General features: G+C 28.9%; 3 protein-coding genes across 3 annotated transcripts in view; 2 read left to right on the forward strand and 1 right to left on the reverse strand.

Moving 5' to 3' along the window:
• The first annotated feature begins 2857 nt into the window (after window positions 1–2857).
• Uba3 (Ubiquitin-like activating enzyme 3) lies at window positions 2858–6493 on the forward strand. The gene is made up of 2 exons (XM_014430580.3): window positions 2858–3744; window positions 5745–6493. The coding sequence occupies exons 1-2, from the start codon at window positions 3109–3111 to the stop codon at window positions 6444–6446; spliced, it is 1338 nt and encodes a 445-aa protein (XP_014286066.1). The 5' UTR covers window positions 2858–3108; the 3' UTR covers window positions 6447–6493.
• Window positions 6494–9375: 2882 nt separating this feature from the next.
• On the reverse strand, window positions 9376–20215 carry waw (Translation factor waclaw). The gene is made up of 13 exons (XM_014430588.3): window positions 20050–20215; window positions 19791–19979; window positions 17649–17835; window positions 17378–17539; window positions 17184–17299; window positions 16914–17066; window positions 16162–16401; window positions 15448–15575; window positions 14989–15126; window positions 12582–12796; window positions 12089–12217; window positions 10521–10604; window positions 9376–9594 (listed from the first exon to the last, which is right to left on the reverse strand). Exons 1-13 carry the CDS (start codon window positions 20130–20132, stop codon window positions 9469–9471), a joined length of 1950 nt encoding a protein of 649 aa, XP_014286074.1. The 5' UTR covers window positions 20133–20215; the 3' UTR covers window positions 9376–9468.
• A 3053-nt stretch (window positions 20216–23268) lies between these two features.
• LOC136796622 (fatty acyl-CoA reductase 1-like) overlaps window positions 23269–24060 on the forward strand; it is an 11069-nt gene continuing 10277 nt past the window's right edge. Inside the window, exon 1 of the mRNA XM_067050863.1 lies at window positions 23269–23470. Coding sequence (XP_066906964.1) covers window positions 23395–23470 — 76 coding nt within the window. The 5' untranslated portion in view covers window positions 23269–23394. The remainder of the gene's footprint in view (window positions 23471–24060) is intronic.

Raw genomic sequence — 24060 nt, forward strand, 5'->3', positions numbered from 1 at the left:
TATCTGTATGAAAAATAAATAAATAAAATAACATAATGATAAAATAATATATACAATATTTACAGAATCGACCTGAGGATCCCTGAGCCCACTCTATCTCCCACGTGTGAGGGGTAGAGCAGAGCTCGAGAGATCCCAGTGCATCCCTCTCGCCGCATCACTGGTAATGACCCAGTGGAGGCCGAGCAAGTGCGCTAAAGCCGCAAACACTCAACTTGAGTGGAGAATCTGACCATTGCCAGAGATTAATAATTAAAACTGATGTTTGCTTTTTTATCACACATAAAGTTTGAATAGTTTATTCCTAACACTTATTTGTATTCTTTGAAATAAAAAATTCAGTGTTTTGAGACAGCGAAAAATTCAGCGGTTTGAGACGCGTCTAACAGAGAATGACAGGAGAAGAAAGGAAAATACTAGAAAACAAAATTATTTTTCGACTGAAATTAGTAAGAAGCTATTGATAAAATGCAGTAACTAATCTGAGATTATTTTGAAGATAACGTCCTCAAAAGCTTATTTTCCTACCTTTACCTTTACTATCAATTAAACACTATATATATATATATAAATTTAACTACCCTATTCTTATTTTTTCTAAATTATTTAAAATATACCAATGAGTGAGCAAACCAAGAATAGGAAATAGAAGTGAATTGATCACTCAACCACTCGAAGGAAATCTGACGATATCATTGAGAAACATGCAGGACAGTGTCAAGCCCTGGGGTACCACTAGTCGCAAATGACGTAGAGAGGAGGTTGTACTTACCAGGCTGAAAATAGGTCACACGAGGCTCACTCACTCCTATCTTATTTCAAAAGAAACGCCTCCGAACTGCCAGTGTTGCTATAACAATCTAGCAATAAGCCATATTTTCCATCTATGCCCATATTTCACACCACACCTCAATAGCTTAGGATTAAACCAAGATATCTCAAAAACCCTTGGAGACGATGATAAAGCAATAAAATTGGTGTTTCAGTTTTTAAAATCAGAAAGTTTACTATCTTGAACGGAAGGAAAAAAATAAAATAAAATAAATAAATAAAATAGTAAATAATCAAATTAAACGAATATTAGCGAAATTAAATAAAATATAAATGGTGTTGGTGACCAATGAAGTTTGGCGCCACTGAACAAAAACAAGCATGCAGAACAGTGAGCTCCAAAGCAAGGACGACGCAGACACGTGTAAGAGATAGGTGATAAGGGAGGTGAAGCTGTCCGGACGGCAACACGAACTGTAAAATATAAAAATAATCTTAACATTTCGCGGATATCATGAAAACATAAAAACAGTTCTTTTCGAAAAAAAAATTTTTCGGAAAAGATTCAAAATGGTCCTAGAGGAATTTTTCAACCTTTATGTTTTTGAATAGTTGCTCTACATCCCTATTATTATGAAATACATACGAGGTTAGATTCAATATCTCTAGTATCAGGCTTCTTACTACAACTGCGAACGGAGAGGCAGTGACGAATGCGGAGTAATATAATATTATCAATGATACCAAAGTGGTTAATTAAAATTTTGATATGGCAATAGATTACGCGTTAGCAATCATGTACGAGAAATCAAATTATATTTAATTTTTAGTAAATATACAACACCTGTTTTTATATGAAGGGGAAGGGGATGAAGTGTTTATGTTACAACCAGTAAATTGTAAGAAAACAAGGTTCAATTTTTTTGTTGTTGGAGCTTGTTATGTTTAGAAGTGTACTTAGTTCCTTCTACATCTAGGTATATCAGTTATTAATTAGATTTTGAGAATAGAATATCTCAAACTAGCTAGACAGGCACCAAACCTATTTACACCCATCCACGCTAAAGAATCAAAAACAGTTACATATCATCTTTATCCACTTACCCTTTCATATATGAACTGACCTTTTTTAGTATGTATGGACAAGTGTTCTATATTTATCAAAAATCAGATGTTTCATATTGTTTTCTGTCTTTGTTCTGCATACATTTCAAAATTATTACATAACCAATAAATTTGTTTTGTTATTTTGTGTGGAAACTAGATCACCGGTTCTATTAAATGTATACGAAATTACAAAATGCAATACATGGTTTCAGTAAAGTAGGCCAATGTATATATATATTTAGAAAGAAGCCTGTCATATTCAAATGGTACTTTTAAAAGCGAGCTTTCATAGAATTGGTTTCAACAACATTGGTAGAGCTGTAACGTCCAGAGGGTATACCTGCTTTATTTATAAAATTTCAGTGTCGTATGACAAATCGGTTTTGAGCTAGGCTATTCAAATACGTACAAACAAACTCACAGACTTAGTTATTTAGACTCAAGAAACGTTAAAATATCTATATTTTTTTTTTAAAGAGGGGAATGGTTCCTGTTAGTGTATATTTCATGTGTAATAGATAAGTGGAAGTAAATATATGGTCTTTCTTCTTTTGTACTTTATATAGTGAAAGAAATTATTCTTCATGTTATATCAAAAATCCTTCAACTGACTTTTTCCTCAATTAGAAAAGGCATATGCAACGTTTTAAAAGGGTGTGTGACAGAAACGTGTCAAAGTCTGATTAATTCTTCAAAAGGAAAAAAAAAAGGTAATAAGCTATCGTCCCAGTATGATGATTGCAAGCATCACTTGGGCGAAACGATGCTTTAATAACATATGTGTGATATAACACCTTGAACAAAACTATTCAAAATCTCATGAAACGTAAAAAATGATCTTAGTTTATTCCATTCTCTTTAGGAAATGATTAATTACTTCATGATCCATAATTTGATATTCAATTAATTATATTAATAATTAATACATACTGGTTATAATATTATTCACGTTATAATTAACTAACATTAGAAAGAAAATTAAAGTAGCACTTCAAACTGTAAAAATGTATCGTACCTCTTTGATTAGTTGAAGATCGTGCGTTCGTTAACGGCTATCTTGTCAAAACACTTTTTACTTTCACAGAGGTAGCATTATTGTTATAAGCAGTTGTAACCATAACTGATGAATAATTGAAGATACCAATAGATAACAAATTATAATTATAGGATTTTACTCTTTATCTCAATCAGGTGTATATTTTTATGTGATAACTTAACTGCTGTGATAAAATGGATTCCCCCATGTCTGATAACACTGATGACCAACAATATCCTAGAAGATGGAACCATATTAGGAAAATTTTAGAAAGAGCTGGACCTTTCTGTCATCCAAATTATGAAGCCTCTCCAGAAGTGCTTAACTTTGTTATGACATCTTGTAAAGTTCTTGTGATTGGTGCTGGAGGACTTGGTTGTGAATTACTCAAAGATCTGGCTCTTATGGGTTTTCAGAAAATAGATGTTATAGATATGGATATTATTGATTTATCGAATTTGAACCGTCAGTTTTTGTTTAGAAGGAAAGATATTGGACAATCAAAAGCAGAGGTAGCAGCAAATTTCATCAACTCAAGGATTCCTAGTTGCAAAGTTACACCACATTTTAATAAAATTCAAGACTTTGATGAAGATTTCTACCGTCAATTCCATATTGTTGTATGTGGATTAGATAGTATTGTCGCTCGAAGATGGATTAATGGAATGATGCTTTCATTGCTTTCTTATGAAGAAAATGGAGAACTTGATCAATCTACCCTGATTCCTATAATAGATGGAGGAACTGAGGGTTTTAAAGGCAATGCCAGGGTTATTCTTCCTGGAATGTCAGCATGTGTTGATTGCACCTTAGATTTATATCCACCACAGGTTTGTGTTTAATTACTCCCTTTTCTCTTTTTTTTCTATACAGTTTGATACATCGCCCATGATTAATGTAACTGTAATTTTAGTTTGAGCTTGTTTTGTCAACCATTTTATTTAATTGTACACCTTTCAGAAAATTCTTAATGTTTTTTTTTTACATAATTTTTTGAGAAAAAATGCAAGATATTAGGTACAGAATTGGTTCTCTATGCTGAATTATCTCAGTACCAATTTTGGCTAACTTGGTAGATTTTCTCTCAACAGAAAAATGCCATCAAAGGTGGTTCTTTATAATAATATGAGATAATTGTTTGAAGAACAAGAACAACTTTCTTTATATTTGAAAATAGTTGGTGCTATAAAACTTTATTACATTTCTGACCAAAGCCAGAGATTCTTTTTTAAGCACTGTTAAAAATCAACTTGTCCTTATTTTATGTATCAGATAATCATCTTATTTAACTAATTTACATAAGAGATTTATAACATATTCGACTTGTTATGCGTTCCACCATAATAGCAGTCAGTTTAATGTTTAAGAATTTCTGCAGAACACATTATGGCTTTTGAACTTGAAAAATCAGTGAAACATGGGCTGAAAATCCTCCCCTTTATTATAACATTAACTTAGAGACTTACATGTCTGGTATATACACTTGAAACCACTTTTTCATTTCTTTTTATTCTCATAACTCGACACTTCTCATATTTTTCGACAAGTAAGTACATAACTAACTTTAGTATTGTTATTTGCACAAAAACTTTTCAAAAATTAATTTCAAATTAAAATTTTTTCTGAGCTTTGGTGTAATTTGATCTTGTTTGATTAGCTATTGAGCATTTGAAAGACTTGTGTACATATCTAATACCATAAAGTAATAGCCCTTTGAGGTTCTGTTTTTTTATTTTTCCGAACGCTAATTTTATTGTGTTTTGTTTTAATGGATTGTATTTGTATCAACAAAATTTAATATCCCTAATTTTTTTTTTTTTAATAGTTCTCAAGAATCATGATGTATAACACATAAAATCGGTTTGCTTTAAGCCACTTCATAAGAGATAGGTAACATTGTAAGGTTTTAAAACAATTTTGTAAAAAAAATATTTTCATCTTTTTTTTTATTTAACAGTGTTTTTATTGCAATAATTCTGTTACAAATAAAAACCAAAAAGTTTTTCCAGTTTATACTTGAACAGTTTGTACCATAAAGTGTGGGGTGTCTATGGTACAAATTCGTTTTTCAAGTTTTTAAAGGTTGCTTTAGCAGTATCAACTGTAAGATTTGCGTCATTTCATTTTCCCAATCATGTGGAATTTTTTTTGTAACTTCACAATAACAAAACATTCGACATGATCTTCCAAACTTCTGTTGCTGAGTCCTCGTGGGTTGTGGAGTGTTCATATGATTAATTTTTCGTTGTTAATAACATTATTCTGAAGTGGATCCGGATTATAGATTGCAGAAAACATTATTATATGATTTTACATTAATTAATTATAAAAACATGTGTTTTATAGTAGGGCTTTGATATACCAGCCGTGTACCATTTTTACCCTAGGGGTGATTGTGTTACAAAATTGTTTACTCAAATTGACCTTGCTTTCACTCTTTTTACCAGATAGTAGTGCATGTAACTGTAAATCTATTTTTTAGTATTATTTTAAAAGCAAATAGATGCAGTAATTCCAAACATAATGTCAAAACTAATAGGTTAATAATAAACGGCTTTTGATTCATTGGTTGTTTCTGGACTCTCTTTTTTATTTATATGATATTTTTATGATAATTTATTTTGTGTAGCTCAATTAAGTTGAGTTGTTCATTTATATTATTAAATCTACATGTTAAAGTTTAATTAAAACTACTAAAATCATCATCATTCCCTTCCATCAATTGTAAGAGAATAATAATTTATCATTTTTTGAATCCATAATTAAAAAAGTAAAAATCCATAACTAAAATTATAATTATTAGATTTATAACAGCTTATTTCTGTTTTAGGTTACCTATCCTCTTTGCACTATTGCTAATACACCAAGACTTCCTGAGCATTGTATTGAATATGTAAAGCTTATTCAATGGCCTAAGGAAAATCCTTTTGATTGTGCTATTGATGGGGACGATCCTCATCATATTAATTGGATTCACGAGAAAGCTCAAGACAGAGCTAACCAATTCAATATTCCCGGTATTACATATAGGCTTGTTCAAGGCGTTATTAAAAATATAATACCCGCTGTCGCTTCAACAAATGCCATCATTGCTGCCGCCTGTGCAACCGAAGTTTTTAAAATGGCTACTAGTTGTTGCTTACCATTAAAAAACTATATGGTCTTCAATGATTTAGATGGTATTTATACATACACATATGAGGCAGAGAAAAAAGAAGATTGTTTAGCTTGTTCTAATGTTCCTAAAGTATTGGAAATTGAAAATGATAACTTGAAACTTCAACAGCTGATTGACATCCTTTGTGAAAATGAAAGTTATCAAATGAAAAATCCTGGTTTGACTACTGTTCTCAATGGAAAATCGTTTACCTTATACATCCCCACTGTAAAAAGTATCGAAGAAAGAACTAGAGAAAATTTGAAAAAATCTCTAGCAGAATTAGGACTCAAAAATGGTTCTGAAATACTTGTTGCAGATGTTACAAATCCCAATACTCTTATATTTTCTTTGAAATTTAAATCTCATTCTTAAATATTATATTATATATTTTTTACTATTTAATAAATGCCTTTATTTAATTTTTTATTTCTAACATCATAGTACCTTGTTATTTTTAAAAACATTTGAGGTTTACAACTCCTTCTTTTCCCCCCTCTCAGATTTTTTTTTTTATTCATTACTCTCTGGAACTGAAAAAACAAAATAAAAAAAAAAACTCAAATTTGTAAATTATATGAAAAGAGAAAATTTATAGCACTCCCTATTATAATTTATAATCACATAACCACAATAAAAAGAGAAAAGATTGTAAAATTGGTAAATATTCAAACAAGGAAGGTGTAGATTTAGTATAACTCTAATTTTTATTATACGTTTACATTATTTTCGAGCTAAATATTCTATTATTCACCAAAAATGTATGTATTGATTTTATTGTTAAAAAATGAAACTAAATAAAATAAAAAATATCAGTTCACATTATGTACATGCTTCATTAAATTTTTGTGTCTGTAATAGATGTGTGTAACACAAGATAACTTGCCGAATTCAAATCCTACCTAAACAGCCACTCCGTTCACAGACAAGGTTTTATGAACATGTTCACTTACTTATTTTAATGTCAATTGGTTATCAATGAAATCTTTAGAAGTGAAATTTCTTTACTGACGTTCAGCTTAAGAAATACAAAAAAAAATTATTCAGGAGTAAATTGATTTTGTGACAGAAAATGAAACGGAAGTAGTGGGGGAGGCAACACTGGTAAATTATTATTTTTTTAGAAGAGCTCAACAATCCTGGCAGTGTCAGTCTGATTGAGTGAACTCCTGTTATCCGATTTTCTTCCACTACAATATAAATATTTCCCTGCTTGAATTGGCTGTCTTATTCTAATTATTATTATCATGGAACTTCTGCCTTATAATGATCATTAATATTTTATTTTTAATCTGTGGTGCCAATAAATTGAATAGGTATAAGTTGGCACATAGGCACGCAATTGGAACTATATACGTACATTATAATTCAGAAAATAATATTAATTATTCAAATTTGGTAGGTGACCATAAAATCAATCACAGGTTGGTGAAGATTTTTCTACATATACTTCAGAAAAGAATTTGAGATAAATGTTCAGGGTGAAGGCAACTTTGTTTTAAAGTTGTATAATTGAGAGATAATGATGAACTGGCTAAGGCAAACACATTTGACAAGATAAGTGAATGACTTTTTTAATTCAGTCTAAAGATAAGGTCTTTTCGATACATTCACTCCTAACCGACACACCTATAGTCTGTTATTATGATTTATTGTACTTAGATCATTTTGTTTTTAAATCTAATTTTTTTTTTTAAATAATAATTTCATTTTTTAAATTACTAAAATATTGTGATAAAAAGTTCAGCAAAATAAGTATCATTCCAAAATTGTGTATTAAAGATTTTAAAATTTGTTCCTTTCCCTTCATCTTTATTAATTGCTTCTACTTCTTGTAATATTGACATTATTTACTAAAAAACAACCTAGAAAATTCTTGTGAAATTTAGTTACACAGTTCTGTTGGTTCGGGAGAAAGTAATTTTTTTCATTTATTTTTAATACAAAATCTCAGAAAAAATTTGCTAAGTTAACAAACATGGGTCAGAATACAATTACAACATATACTATAGCTTTATCAGTATTGCTTCTTACTTACTTTTATTTCAATGTTAATAGTTTGATGTTTACAAATGAAGTCTACAAGGCAAGTCAGTTTTGAAAAATATGTCTATCAGGGGAAATGCTTTTGATCATTTGAAAAATTGATGTTTTTTAATATCTTGGGAAGAAAACAACCAAAACTAACATAGTTCATTTACATGTTATTTGAATGAGTATATGTTCGTTAACACATCAGATTGCACTTAAGTAAAACGAGATATTGACTCAAAAATGACAAGTAGTAAATAATAAGTAAGAAACTTCTTTTATGTTTTGTTATCAGATGTGTACTCTAAGCGTAAAACTAGATTTAGTCAATTTATAATCAAATCTGGACAATTCAATCAATTCTGTATGTCAATACTCAGCACCTTTTGAAAAAATATGAATAAATTTTATATCCAAATATGTATTTAATTTATTTTTATGCATATACGTCCAGTAAACAAAACATTTTTACATAAAAATTTTGATGTTAAGTTTTTTTCTGTCTAGGACTATTTCAATTTATGACAAAGAAGGATGAACAGAACCCTGTATTATCTTGAGATCTGACTCTACCTATGTCTTTGCATAAAATGATTTTATATCAAAACTAACTGTTTTTGTTATTTGAGCTGACTGCTACATATACTTATTAGTCTTTAAAAAACATATTCTCTGTTGTCCAACACTAACAAGAATGATAACACTGTACTCAAAATTGGGACATTTGTGATTGATTAGACCTGAAAATGCAGTTTGAGGAGAATTTTGAAACGTGGTAAATGCTTTGTATATATGTTTGATAGATTAAAATATAAAGATAAATCATGGTTATTAAATATATTTGTCAGTATGACAGTAAAATTTTACTTAATGAATGTTGTTTATTATTTTTAAGTAATAAACCTTTGTGACTAACCAGAAAAAAAAAAATGTAATCCTCCAAAACTATGAAGCTTTATGTTCCATGATGCATAAAATTTAAAAAAAAAACTTTCCATCTGCTTTTCTCTGAGAATAATGGATTTACTTATTTTTGGTTTGGTACCAAATTTAAATAGCAGAATGATTCTCAGAACTTAATATAACCATCAACTAATTTTTCATTTTCTTCATTTTCTTTTAGGCTTATAATTATTCCGAAACCCCTTTTTTATTGTTTCATGTTTACTGATTTAATAAATAATTAATTAAAATAATAAAACATTGGATAATAGTCTGCAGTATTAAACTAATCTAAGTTAAAATTAATAAATAAATAAAGATAAAAAGCATACTAGTTTTACACAATTGTAATTAAATATTTTAACATTTTGAATACAAAAATATATACACAATAACTTAAAATATGCATATCCAATGATTCTTTTCATCGCTTCAAAATTTCGATGAATGTTTCTCGAGGTAAAGCAATATTTCCAATCATCCTTAACTTCTTCTTCCCTTCTGCTTGCCGTTTTAGCAGTTTCATTCTTCTTGTAACATCACCACCATACTTTGAAAAAGAGGAGAGATTATAAACACAAATACAATTGAACATACATTTAATGAGAACCTCAATGATCTAAATATTATTCAAGAACTTTGAGTTAAAAAAGATGAGTAGATAGTTGACCATGGACAATATATAGGGGAAGATGACTGGGGGTTGAGGTCAATGAAGAACACACCCCTACTCATCTTTTCATATTTGATTTAAAAACAAAAAACTTTCTGTTCTTCAAATAAAATTTTCACACAATTAAATACAATTGCATTGTAATAGTGGAAATAAAAAAAATTATGATTTAATTTTTACTAACTACTAAATAATTTGTACATTTTTTTAAATATGAAAACTATTTCAAGTTTTTATCCTTTGATTGTTTATTTAATCTTTATTCTTAGATTATAAAATACCAAAATTTAAATTTAATTTTTTTTTAGACAATATACATTTTGTTGGAAAAAAGCTTAAGAAACAAATGTTAATGTAATTATTTTTTTGAAAACAAATAAAAGAACGACCTTTAATTATTAACTTCCCAATTTGAGGGAAAAAATTTTTCTGGAGCTCAAGATTTATGCTTATAAGATTTAATCTTGTAAAAAATCTTCAAAAAAATTATATTTTCCACATTTTTATTTTAAAGAGAGAGGTGACGATATGTCAGTTATTAAAAATTGCAATTTTTTTGCAAGTCAAAAGATTATTACTTAAATGCATGGCTGTATTAAAGGGTTCAAATAAATTTTGTTTTCCTAATTTTAGAAGTAAATTAAAAATATTTGAATAACTAATAAGTGCTAACTTAAATAAATTTTAAAAAAACAAGGCAATAAATAAGATTCATCATTCAAGCCAAAAATACCTCATAATTAAAAATAAATTTTTAAATAAAATCATTACCCATATCAACTAACAGAAAAAAAAAATAATACCAGTTTTGCAGTAACATCTTTTCTGTATGGCTTTATATTGTCTCTAGCAACAATCTTTCCACCAACTTTTGCTTGAACTGCAATCTGTAAAAATATTAATTTAACTTAATTTTGTTTTTATCTACACATGCCACACATAAATAAGTATAGATTAAAAGCTAATATGGTATATAATTATTTTTTTAAACATATTTCAACAAAGTGATATTCCACCATTATTACCTAATCCATATAGATATTTTTAAGAAACTTGGTATACACTTTTTTCATTATTTGACTAAAAATACTAAATGATTAAATCAATTGCACTCACTTTGAGCAGGATTGTCCCAACATAATATTTCACTACTCTTCTTCTTTTGCATCAGAAATCAGCAAAAAGTGATGAAATCAAAATTTTTTCCAACATAAAAAAACTTCTGTACAATTTATAAATAGGCTCAATAAAATGAACTCTCTGTCTCTATTTATCTGTATCAATAATATAAGAGAGAAAAAGTTTCAAGTTTCTTAAAGTTCTTATGTAATAAAAAGTTGGAATTTTTATATTAATTTCAACATTACTGATTTAATGTGAGACATTTTATCCTTCTTTATTCCCATAACTTTAAAATGAATAACTCAGTAACATTTTGCCAAATTAAAAAAAAATTATTAGCAGCTTGAAATATAAGGAATAGATTTGTACCGTTGTTCCAATTTCAGCCACATTTTAAATGTTGCTCGATTTAACTATTTTAAGTCTTCTCTTCTCATTTTAAGAACATTTTTTAAAGGCTAAACAGGCCTGCCGCTAAATTGGTGAGGCGGGTTGGCCAGGATGGATTGCCTTCTAATATTTTTTGTTATGACCTCCTCTTGTGAGATTGTGATATGTCTCACATAAACCAACATACTCCCTGAAAGTATCTGTTTCAAAGGTAAGATAAGTAAGGTACTTTTGAAAAATCAAAAAAATAGAAATAACTTCAACAGGATTCAGCAAATCACACTTAAAAGTGATTTAGGGCTCTATAAACTGCACCAAATGGCATTAACTGGACCTAATTAAACAAATTAGAATCAGAGATATAAAATAAAATGTTTGAAAAATTTTTCTTTAAACTATTATTTCAGCCTTATAAAGGCAATTAATCTATTTTTTCCTTATGTAGGTTAAAAGATCAGGTTTCCAGCTTTCCAACAGTTGTATATCGTTGGAATTGGATAAAATGTATAGTAATTATGAATGATTATGTGAACAATGGTCATCAGAAGAAAAAAAAAAACCTCATGCTCTATTACCAATAACTGAAAATGAATGAAAGTAATTTTTGCTCGATATGCTTAAGGTAAGCGAGTACCTTTATGCAAACTTTTCAATTTTTTAAATTATAAAATGAAACAGCTAATTCTTTTCAAGATTCATCAGTAGATAATGTTAGTATATTTAATGACAAAGTTTCCATTTTCAAAAATAAATTTTCAATTGCCTTCCACAGTCAAAATTGTAGTCTATACTCACCCCAATTTATTTTATATCTTTATGATTAGTACTTTAAGTCTAGCGTTAGGAGAAAAAAAAATACCTGAAACTGCTGCCTTGGAATTATGTCAACAAGTTTATGACACATTCTTTTTCCCAACTCAACAGCCCTCGATGAATGAACTATACTACTCAATTCTTCTACTTCCAATCCATTTAATAAAATGACAATCTAGAAAAATTGATATTTATTTAGTTTTTTGGTGGTTCAGTTCAATTTATAAGCAAATATAGAATTAAGATAATGTTTAATCAGTGTTTAATAGTGAATACATGCTTAGTCTCATAAAAAATAAAATAAATAACCACTTTCAAAGGAAGCTCAGTTATAAATGCAAACTTTTATTGTTTTTATATATAAATTCTAACAGCAGAGGAGAACGATTTTCCTTTATGGTTAAAGTTGAAGAAAAAAAAAAAACAGCTAGTTATTTTTTTTTTTAACATAACTTACATGGGTACTTGAAGGTCTGAAATCCTTGTCATATAATATATAATATAATAAAAGGTAAATTTATTCCTATAATTATACATACTTTGACAAGATTAGAAGCCACATATCCGGCATCTTCATAGTCAAAGGAGGCAAATCCTGAACTTAATGACTTCAGTCTATCATGGAAATCTACAATAATTTCACTTAAAGGAAATGAAAACTTCAAAAGAACCCGTGAATTATCAATATTTACAGCTGACTCTTGCTGTCCACGTCTTTCCATACATAGTGAAAGTACACCACCAAGGTATGTATCTAGAAAGGAACAAAAATAAATATATACAATACTTCGTAAAATATAAAATCATTTTTTTTTTTTTTATAATATTAATTATATTTTTGATAAAATATAATATACAATACTTGATCTAACAAAAAGAGGATCTCACATGCAACTGCTTGATTTTGATAAAAAATTTTAAGGGGAAACCAGGTCTCAGTATAATGGACTATTGACAATATTAGGGATCAATGCATCCCGTGAGTCCAGAAAAAAATTGGGAAGTTGACATGTGTAAAAAATATTTTATTGTATGGTTCTGATGAAGAAATAAAAATGAGTTTATTACCAAAACATCCCAATTGCTAAGTGATACAATTAACAAAATAGGCCTGGAAAACATTCAAAACCTGTAAAGAAACAATCTAATTTCAAAGATTAAACACACGTTCGAAAAAGTAAAGGGTAATGAATACAATTTATTTTTAGAATAACATTTTGTACTGAAAAACCTGTTTTAAAATAGAAAAAAAAATGATCGTTTATATTTCCAAAACGTATTTCTAGTGTTCCAGAAAGATATTGAATTATATTTAAACACTTTAGATTATGGTGCAAAATTTCAGAAAACTGCACAGTAAATTTGAAGCAGAAGAAAACTACAACTCTTTTGAAAAAACTCAAGGGAACATAGGTTGGCCGGATTTTTAGCAAAAAACATTTTTGTTTTTCAATTTTCATAAAAATTATGTATAAACCATTTTTAGAGTGCAAAATCTACATTTGACCTCAGTTTTGGTAAGAACTTACATTAATTTTTTTTTTTTTTTTTATCATTATTGTTTTTAGGACTCCTGGAGAGAGTTGGTTCTTCATATTGTCAGGTGTAGAATATTTTAAGGCCAAGATTCACCTAGAAGTTTTATCAAGATCTTGGAGACACATTTGAGATCCGCTCCTTGCAAGAACAACTTTGCTTGATTAGATCTATAAACATTTTTTTTTTACTTAAAAGTATTATTACATAAGTCAAACTGATCGGTGACATAGATCTGTTATAAATTAAAATAATATTAACTAATTAAATATAATTCCAATACAGACAACTCCCGATTATACACAGCAATATAAATTTTAATAGATAAATATATCTTTTTATAAAGGGACAGAAGTTTTAAAAACAGCAGATGGAGTTGTCCATCATAATAATTTGTTATTGCAAAGTTTGGACCCACAAATATGATTTCTCTCATCTAGCCCAATAGCAGAAACAAAAAATATTTATAAGTATAACATGAGACAGAAAATATTGAATAGGAAGGGCTATGTAAGACCTTTGAGATTTTTTAGAAAGATTTTATGATCTAGGATAGTATTTATGAAACTATAGCTCCATGGCCAACAACAAAACCATTCACTATCTGGAAGCCAAGTAGAAAACTCTAGCAAAATATGGAGAATATTTAAACAATAATGGACCAATTACAAAAGAAGACAAATAACAGGACACTGCCACATTAGCAAAATGAGAATGAAATCTTCCTGGAAGGAAAAAATTATAAAAACAACATTACTGTTTGGATAGAATGTGATGCTGATCCTACGTTTGAGCATTTTAATGATGATCAAATTATAAACAATGCGATAGGCACTAAAATAGTTGATAATGAACTGTTGGGAAGAAGCAGAAGAACAATGAATAGGTCAAGAAGTGGCAATGGAATATGTGAGTGGTCTCCAATTAATCATGAACCTTGAGAAAAAAAAAGATGAACAATTAATAAGTCAGAAAATGGCAATGGAATACATAAGCAGTCTCGAGTTAGTAATGAACCTGGAGAAGAAGAAGAGAATAAGTCAAGAAGCGGGCAATCGAACATATAAGTGGTCTCTTGTTGATAACAACCATAGAGAGGAAGAAGACGAACAATGAGTAAGTCAAGAAGTCCGTTCGACAATGAATGGAACATGTAAGCGATCTCCTTCATTATTTAGAACAAGATAATGATGGATGCTGGTTCAAAAAACTTGTTTTGTGCAAATTAATTGGCAATTCAAAAAAAGTGTTTTTTAACTAACAAATAAAAATAAGCGACTAATTAATTAAGCCCAAGCTCAAAGAAAACAACTAGGATTAGTTAGAATTAATAAAACAATATATAGAATTTGTTCTCTTCAATAAAATATGAAAAAAAATGTTTCATTAAATCAGTAATAAAATACAAACCTGGTGTAATGATAGTAGCTTTGACAATCGGTTCGTACATCTCAGAAATAATGTTTGGATCAGGAAAATTAGTAGGGTTACTAATATATAACTCGCTTCCACCAAGAGCTGATATATTTTTTGATCCGTGTATCACGACTGCCAAAAATTTAAAAGTAAATCATATTCAATTTTTCTATGGGGATAAGTATAGTTAAAGTACTTTATACTAATAGTTATTCATAAAAATGACTACTTCTATTACTTAATCTCTTACCATTACCAAAGTAAAATATAGTAAGAACAATATATGAACATACTTGAAAACAATGATTATTATGTTTTAAAAGAAGATAATATTGTTAACTAAAATGCAAATATATGCAATAATCACAATTAAATTAGTGGAAAGCTTTCTAAATTTTAAAGTTGTAGTTATAAAATCTAAAAAAAAAAATAATAAACTTCTAAATATACTACCTTTGTATGTGACATTTGGTGTTGTGAGAATAGCATGTGCACCATACTCCTGTTCCAGCCTTTGTGAAAATACTTCTAAATGGAGCAAGCCAAGAAACCCCAGCCTCCAGCCTTGACCCAAGGCAGGGCTACAAACATTTATCCATCATGTGAAGAAAGAAAGTGATGATAAGTTTGATAACAAAAAAAAAAAATAATATTCATTAATATACATTAGGCTTTAACAGTTTATTGACTAAAATCGATGAATCAAAATAGATTAACTCAGCAAGAGTGTGTATATATATATATATCAAATTCACAGACTTATAATTCACCTCTTCAATATTCCACTAAACCAAAAAAAAGTCAGATCAAATAAAAAAGATCTATTAAATTAATCTGCAATTAAAAAAAAAATAGTGAATTTTTTTAGAGGACTGTTAGGGATACCTGGGAGTGAAATCTGGATTTAAGATAAATGTTTGATTCCTTAAATAGGAAATTCATAGAAAGAATAAATAAAAACAGATTTCAGATTAGAAAATTACAAAAGCAAAATAATATGAGAATCTTTGTATCAAGGAAATAAGGTAGTTAAAGCCCATCAAAAGTATTTCAGTCCAAATTGGTATGAATGCTGGTCAGAAATTAACCTCATGGACATGGCATCTCTAAATTTTCAGCAATTTGAATGACATACTCTAAAAAACTAAATACAATAAATTACAATACCTGGAATCAATAATAACCGAAACAGCACTATCGTTAAGGGTCAATCTTTCAATAGCTGATCTGAGGAGGGGATGCTGTGATTGATCGAGAGGGTAGACCCCAGCGAACACCATTGGTTTTGATTTCATTAGCCCTGGGAGAGCTTCTGCTGGGTTTTCTATTGACACTACTGTGTCCCCCATAATAGCATCTTTTCGGTCACGCATATTGCATGCTATAAAACCAACCTGGCCAGCTACACTAGAAATAAATTTATACGACTAAAAGTTCAAAATATGTAAAACATAGGATAATATTATATTGCATATGTGAGAATATATATATTAGAAGAGTTTCTTGTCAAAAGCATATATATTATGGGAAGTTATTATTTAAAAATTATTATTGGAGCATCTAATGTAGATGAACTAAATTTTTATTGATAATGTTGGTTTGTAACACCTGTTTTGCAGGAAAAAATAAGAATTTTGAAATAAATTGCATAATGTTTTGGGATAGAATTTTAATTAGTCAAACAAATCTTTTCAGAAGTTTATAAATTAACTTTTAATAGAAAATTCCTCATTTGTTATTTCTATAAAATGTGAACTGATGAATTCAATATTGTTAATAATCATATAACTTAGTACGTTCAAATTCCACCAAAGCTTTGTCTCTTTCACAGAGATTTAATGATATAAAGGACTTTGAAATAAAGTAGCAGTGCTGATTTCTAAAATTGTAAATTACAAAGTAAAGAGTATTTCACGTACAGTTCTGATACTGAAAGTTCTTCAGGTGTTAAAACACCAAGAGATTTGACCTGATATTCTTTTTGAGCATGTATCCATCTGATATTATCACCGACAGAAACTCTTCCATTAGCGATATAAAATAATCCAAAAACACCCCGAAAGCGATCATACCTAAAAAATAATGTATGTGTAAATGTAAACAAAATAAAAAATGTATGTATAAATATATCATACCTAAAAAATTATAAATACATTCAAAATTAATAAATGGTTTTGTAAAATCCATACCAACTGTCAAATAGTATTGCTTGCAATGGCTTTGATCGGTCGGCTGGAGGATGTGGCACACGTTCAATAATTGCATGTAAAAGTTCCACAACTCCGGTACCAGTCTTAGCAGATATCTGAAAAAAAGTATAATAAACTTTATGATTAAGAAAAAATACATATTAAAACAAACAATAACCACAACTGAAAATTACTTTGAGAACATCTTCCTTGTTTATGCCAAAAAGATTTTGTAACTGAACTGTCACGCCTTCAGGGTCAGAATTTTTCAAATCAATTTTATTAAGGACTGGCATAATGGTCAGTTCTTGAGTAAAGGCCAGATAAAAATTAGCAACTGTCTGTGCTTGAACTCCCTAAATCAACAAAAATTATTTATTTATAAAAAAGTATTTTAAAATTAAACAAGCAATATCACATCCTCCAAAAAAATAAATAAATAAAATAATAAAGTAAATAACTCACTTGATTTGCATCCACAAGAAGTATGACACCTTGACAAGCTGCTAATGATCTGGAAACTTCATTAGAAAAATCTACATGGCCAGGAGTATCAATTAAATTCAGAAGATAGTCAGTGCCTTTATAATTATAAATAATAGAAGCTGACTGTGCTTTTACAGTGATTCCTCTTTCCCGTTCAACCTGCAACCTTTTGTTATCAAAAGTTTTTAAAGAACAATGATAAGTATTATAGACTTATTGTCAAGTAATTTAAGTAAAAAGAAAATACTAAATAATTTTCATATTTTTTTTTATAAGACCTATAAGATTTATTCTTTTAGCAACAGATCAGTACAGCATGGATTTAAAAAAATTGAAGTATTAAGTATATAACAAGAAGGTAAAGAATAAAAAGTTAAATTTCTTTACAACAAACTTTTCTAGTAATAAGATTAAAAAACTTGTAAGTTTAAAGTTAACAAGTTGTGCCCAGCGGATTCATGTGCATCAAATTTCGATTATACAAACCTGTTTCATACACATGATTAGTACATGATCATAATTAAAAATTAAATGATAAATGACTAGACACACACAAAAAATTGACTTGTCGAAAGCGTCTCCAGTTTGATGGTTGTATAAAAATAATTAAGTCCAGTACGATATTTAGATCCAATTCGGTTTACTTTTGCAAATACTGGTCCAATATAGATGATTTTTGTTTTGAATTAGACAGAATTTAAATATTTTTAGAATGAGTAGCTTTATTGTAGCATGAGATGTATGATTTTCAAGTCAATTTTTTTATAGATAACATTTTTTTGCAGCCATTTATAATAGGTATTTTTTGGTGCCTAGCCTTAACGTTCAAGCTTCGTAGACACTGTCATTGTAATGATTACAACAATGTTCCAAAGCAAGATTTTCAGTCATCGTTTATCGCTCTATTTTTATGAGTCTTCCCCAGTAAACAATCCAACACAAAAAGAATGGTATATATGAAATTGTAAAATCTTTAATACTGGAGTTAAAGAACTGATTTTCTTCAAGGAGAAAGAATATGAAAGAAACATATATTAGTAACATATTTTTTAATCAAAAAGTAAAAAGGCTTAGGAAACCATCGATACCTCCTTCCACCAACTTTTGTAGTAAACTAAAAACACAAAAAAAGTCATTCTTAACACAATCCTATCACTCATGACTTGGTCTACCTCTCACACGTTTACTCTTCAGTTCAGTGTTTGTTACCTTTATAAGGCAATTTCTATCATTGCAATACTACAATTTCAACTATATTATCAACATGTATACTCCACAATTCCACACTCGGTGATCTCCTGAATTTTCCAGCAAACTCATCCTTCTGTAGACAAAATATTTAACTTAACACATTATTTTCAAAAACCTAAATGTGAAGTTTTTCCTTCAAAATAAAACCATATCTTAAACGACAAAGAACAGTAGGAAGGATAAAATAGTTCGGTTAATTTTAACTTTAAGCTTGTGTAAAGTAAGCACAAACTAGGTAATATTTAATCTAAGAAATAAGCATTATCCACCTTTCAATATGACAAAAATCAAGGTGAATCTAAAACATAATAATGCAAAACAATTATGATGAACTTTTTCAGTATTCCTTATCAAGTTATCGAACCACTAAATTTGCATCAGAAATGAAAAAAATATAAATAACAATTGTCAGGCTTAATAGACAAACACAAAACTTTTTAAAAAGCATTGTCCTTAAGTATCAATGAAAGAATCTAAGAACTGATGTGTTCAAATCACTTTCAAATTTAATAGATTTAATACATTTCCAAGATTTTCAGATTTTAGGTCCATAGATGGAACTATTTCTTCACAAAACACTATCCTGTGATCAAAATAATTGATTAGTAGGCCATTTAAACAAATTCTCAATTCCATGATAACTACTTACTTATTGCAAATTGTAAATAAACCTTTGTTAAATGATATTACATAGAATATAGCATTTAAGATGAATAAACATAATAAGCAGATAATAAGCTCACAAACATTTTCCTCAGTATGCAGTTTAAATATTTTTTAAAAACAGGAAGATGCATTATTAAAATAGTTAAACCAGATTAGCAGAATAGCACATACTTGTGAACAATCTAATAAATTTATGCATTTTACCTATCTAGAACTTGTTTATTTTCAACATTCTTTTTGATAGCCCCAGTAATTTCAAGAATTCGATCTGCCAAAGTACTTTTTCCATGATCCACATGAGCAATAATACTGAAGTTACGAATATTTTCAACAGGTATTTCAACAAACTTCAGATTAGATATTTCCTCAGCATTTTTCAAAGAGGACATGGGCCTAAGATAAATTATGATACATAAAAAAAACATTAAATAAAAATCACAGAGATAAATAAATTGCAATTAACCGGTAATATAAAGTAGAAGGGCATTTCTTAAAAACAGTACAGCGTTTAAGACTAGAAATAAATATTTCTTTAAAGATCTTCATAACTATAAATAATGTATAGTTAAAATATCAACAAAATTAAATTTATTTCCAATGTCATTTTCAAAAATGTACATTAATGGCTGAGTAACGTTCATGAAAAGACGCTCAAGCTGAATGTGCCAAAAGAAAGAAAGTTTAAGTGAAAGAATAAAAATATTTTGGTAACATTTCACAACATACACTCTAATTTCGGGCAATTCGAAACTAACTTATATACCTATTTATTTACTTCCTGTCATTTCGGCAATAAGGGTGTTTCCAAGGGCGAGCTAAATAAATGAGACATTGGGGGCCTATTTCATGGCTAAGGCGGTCTATCTTGTCACTAAAATTCTCATGTTCCGTCAGGATTTGTGAAACACTATAGTGCTGGAGGACCATCAACGCGATATGCCCAAGGCGAGTGGTCTCAACCTACACTGCTTATGAGGCCTTGAGAACATATTAGTACAGGAAAACCGAATTCCACAGTCCAACGGGAAAGGAGTTCCCTCAGCTGGTAGTCAAATAAAACTAACAGAATTTGTTAAATTTATATACGGTTGAAAAACCTTAGTGGGCTCTACCAATTTCTATTGAGAAGCTAGAAAAGGACACCGGAGATCAAGGCGTCAATCTGGGACCAGAATAAATGAAGATTAGACTTGATGTCAAGCCTTGTAACTCCGTACATCCGAGGGACAGGAAAGTGGAAAAACAAAAAATAGTCCAGGAAGACTATATCGCCTGTAGTCAGATTTTACTGTGAGGAAATATTTTCTCAGGGTACTCCATTTTCCATAATCAATACATCTGCGTCTTAAGACGCTTGACACCTGTTGCTTCCATAGTTTTTGAGTAGTTGGGTGAATCGATTGTTATTGTAAATATTCGATCGAAAATTTAGGTTTTTAAAGTAAATCCGAATCCAAACAAGATATCAACCATATCAGAACTACCCGATCTTTTGCTTCGAGCTGGACTAGATCCTACATTCTTCTCCCATACTGAATTTTTCCAGTTATTTTTTTTAAATGAGTGGAAATAAATGATTTTAATAGAAATGAGAGCTTAGTTGAAAGCTTAAAGAAGTTTTGAAAATTATTCACTTATATTGAAGATTACGAATTTCAACTTTGTAATCCCAACTTTTTTCCACCAAGAATATATAAGAAAATGCAACAAAGATTAAAAAAACAAGATCACCTCTCATTACATGAAAACCATGCATTAAAAAAAAAGAAATATAAACCAACCTATACTAACTTGAACGAGGATAAATCACAAAATATTTTGTTTTTCATCCGGGCGTCAGTTATGCACCCATCGAAATTTAATAATTTATATCAACTTTATTATTACACCAGCAATAAGCCTCTGTTTCACTCGCATTAAATTTGGATAGTAAATACATGCGTTTTCATTGATATGATGAGTAAATGATCAAGTTCTTCTGGATGACTTAATAACATTCAAAATTACATGGAAAAACAAAAGAACCAATTACTAACAGACTAAATTACCAAGTTGGCTGGACAGTTCTTCTTCAGCTGGGTGTTTTAATCACTTAGGAAATATACAAATATACAATTTTAGAGAGAGTGACTTCAATAAGTTTACTATACATCCTCAAAAATAAAGAAAAAGATTTCATATATCTTTTTAAGTAAATTTTGTTTTATATAAAACAAATTTTTAAATTCATTTCAGCGAAGGATTTCGAAGTTGGCACCACAGAAATTCGATTTAGGAAAAACGATTTTCATTTTAAATTGTATACATTTATATTTCATTAGAGCGTTACTAATAGGTAGTTTCTCTACAAGCGTCTATCCTAGTGAAAAAATTATGGTATAATAAATTAAAGAAAATTAAATTCAACGTGGAATGAGTACCATAACTTCTTAATTCTAGTACCATGTCTTTAATCGAAAACCTTCGTAAGCCAATAACCAAATATAATAAAATATATATATAAAACATACTACACACTTATATTATAATAAAATATATTTTACAAATTTTACCAATTACTAAGATGATACATATGAGTTGCTAAAATGGTTCGTAAGCAGCTAAGTAGTTTGTTAGTGAAGAATTATAAAATTTTAGGTCTTTCTTTTGGTTATTTGTATAGAACTACTAAACCATGAAAATAAATAGTTAAGTCTAACACATTAAAGAAAATTAACTTGTTCGCGAAACACATGCTCGTAAACCACTTGCTCTTTCTTTGGCTCCAATGGTTTGAGGTGTTATGAAGTCTATAGGCAATCAGACGAGGGCTCTGTTTCATAATAAAGTACAATTACAATTATTAGTCTTGTAGATTAATCTTAATTCAATTACGCAGACTTGTACAATAGTAACTCGTACTTTAGTATGTTTTAATTCCTGTAATATCACTAATAGTCATCCCTAACATGAAAAAAATAAGTATTAGTATAATTACCACACTAGTTGCTACACTTTTACTATGAACTAATACTATTAGCTTTCATTATGAAACAGGGTCCAGGTGGTTAATGGTAATACGACATTGATCGAATTATTAAGTAAAGTACTCATTCAAATACAACGTTTAATATTTTTTACAAATGAAATTGGAAAATGAAAATATTTCATGATACTGTGGAGAAAATGATAAAATTTTGATATATTGACGAAATTTGGTCAAAATTGTTAAGAAATTTTATATTTTGCTTCTTTTTACTCCCAAGTTAAAAAAATGAAAGGTGTTGGATGTAAAATTAGTAAACATTCTTTTGCCGCTGTATTAATGAATAATAGAGGCTTGTTTAAATAAAATAAAACGATATTTATTAAAATTGCTATATTATACATTATTTATAAAGGATAGGATATTTCAGTAATTTAGTTTTGAATTTAGATACATTAATTTTTAGAAACAATTATTGTTCAGAATTTTACACAATTAAAATAAAAATTAAAATTAACACACGTATGACACCCTGTTGCAATTACAGATCACTATTTTCCCTACAGAACTTTCTTTAAATATTCCTCAAATTTGAAATTTAACCCTGTCTCCTTAATCTTAGAACTACTTTCTTTTAATTAACCAATCAAACTCGACAATGCTATCATACTCCCCCGTCTAGTTACCTGGAGGGAGTTGCCTCTCATTCTTGCCACAGCTTCATTGCCCTTCGGTAGGAATTACATTGAATTATTTATCAGCACCAAAACGGGGTTTTATTCTAACTCCTTTTAGTTCTGACGCTTTTTGAAGGATCCATAAAAGTTATTAAATAGAAGTGCCATGTTCGGGGTCGCGCAGTCAATTCTTCGCTCTTCAAGCGCTATGGTTGCTCTTCAAGCAGACAGACAGCCAATTGGTGAGTCCACAATAAATTCTAAAGTAATTAACTATAAGTAATCCATAAATTTTTATAAATTTAAATATATATGAAAAGATATGTTAATTGGAAGTTAATTTGTTAAAGATATGAAAATTGTTCAGGTAGTGGTAAAAACTAATATTAATAAGTAATAATACAATAGAATTTAAATTATGTTATACAGATTATAATTACTTATGTAATGCGAGAATAATTAAACTTTAGTAACTTCTTTGTTATATTGCAGCTGTTTGGTGAAACTTAAGTAACCCAAATTAATTTTATCAGATAATTAATTAAAAAACATATCAGATTAAGGAAGGTAGCTCAGCAAATAAACTATTGATAATTATTATGATGTATAACTGTTAATGATTATAACAATTAATTTGTTTATGATTATAATGATTCAATTCTGCTATAATATATTTTTATACTAAAAAATACGATTACGTTCTTTTTAGACACCGGATTTAATGTAATTTATTATGTATATATTTGTTAATTAATATTGGAGTGCTTGATTGGATGTCTTAAGAAGCGTCTTTAAGTTTTATCTATTTTTTGGATAATTATAATTACATCAA

Source organism: Halyomorpha halys, unplaced genomic scaffold (genome assembly GCF_000696795.3).
Source record: "Halyomorpha halys isolate HHAL.00 unplaced genomic scaffold, Hhal_1.1 Scaffold899.1, whole genome shotgun sequence".
NCBI classification, from domain to species: Eukaryota; Metazoa; Arthropoda; class Insecta; order Hemiptera; family Pentatomidae; genus Halyomorpha; species Halyomorpha halys.

Excerpts from the sequence above, each read along its gene's own strand:
- Uba3 (XM_014430580.3), top strand. The coding sequence starts at position 3,109 with ATGGATTCCCCCATGTCTGATAACACTGATGACCAACAATATCCTAGA. Across the intron at positions 3,745-5,744 it reads TAGATTTATATCCACCACAG|GTTACCTATCCTCTTTGCAC; the intron begins GTTTGTGTTTAA and ends TTTCTGTTTTAG.
- waw (XM_014430588.3), bottom strand. The coding sequence starts at position 20,132 with ATGAAGATCTTTAAAGAAATATTTATTTCTAGTCTTAAACGCTGTACT. Across the intron at positions 17,836-19,790 it reads AATAAACAAGTTCTAGATAG|GTTGCAGGTTGAACGGGAAA; the intron begins GTAAAATGCATA and ends TGATAACAAAAG. Across the intron at positions 16,402-16,913 it reads GAACTTTCAGTATCAGAACT|TGTAGCTGGCCAGGTTGGTT; the intron begins GTACGTGAAATA and ends ATTTATTTCTAG.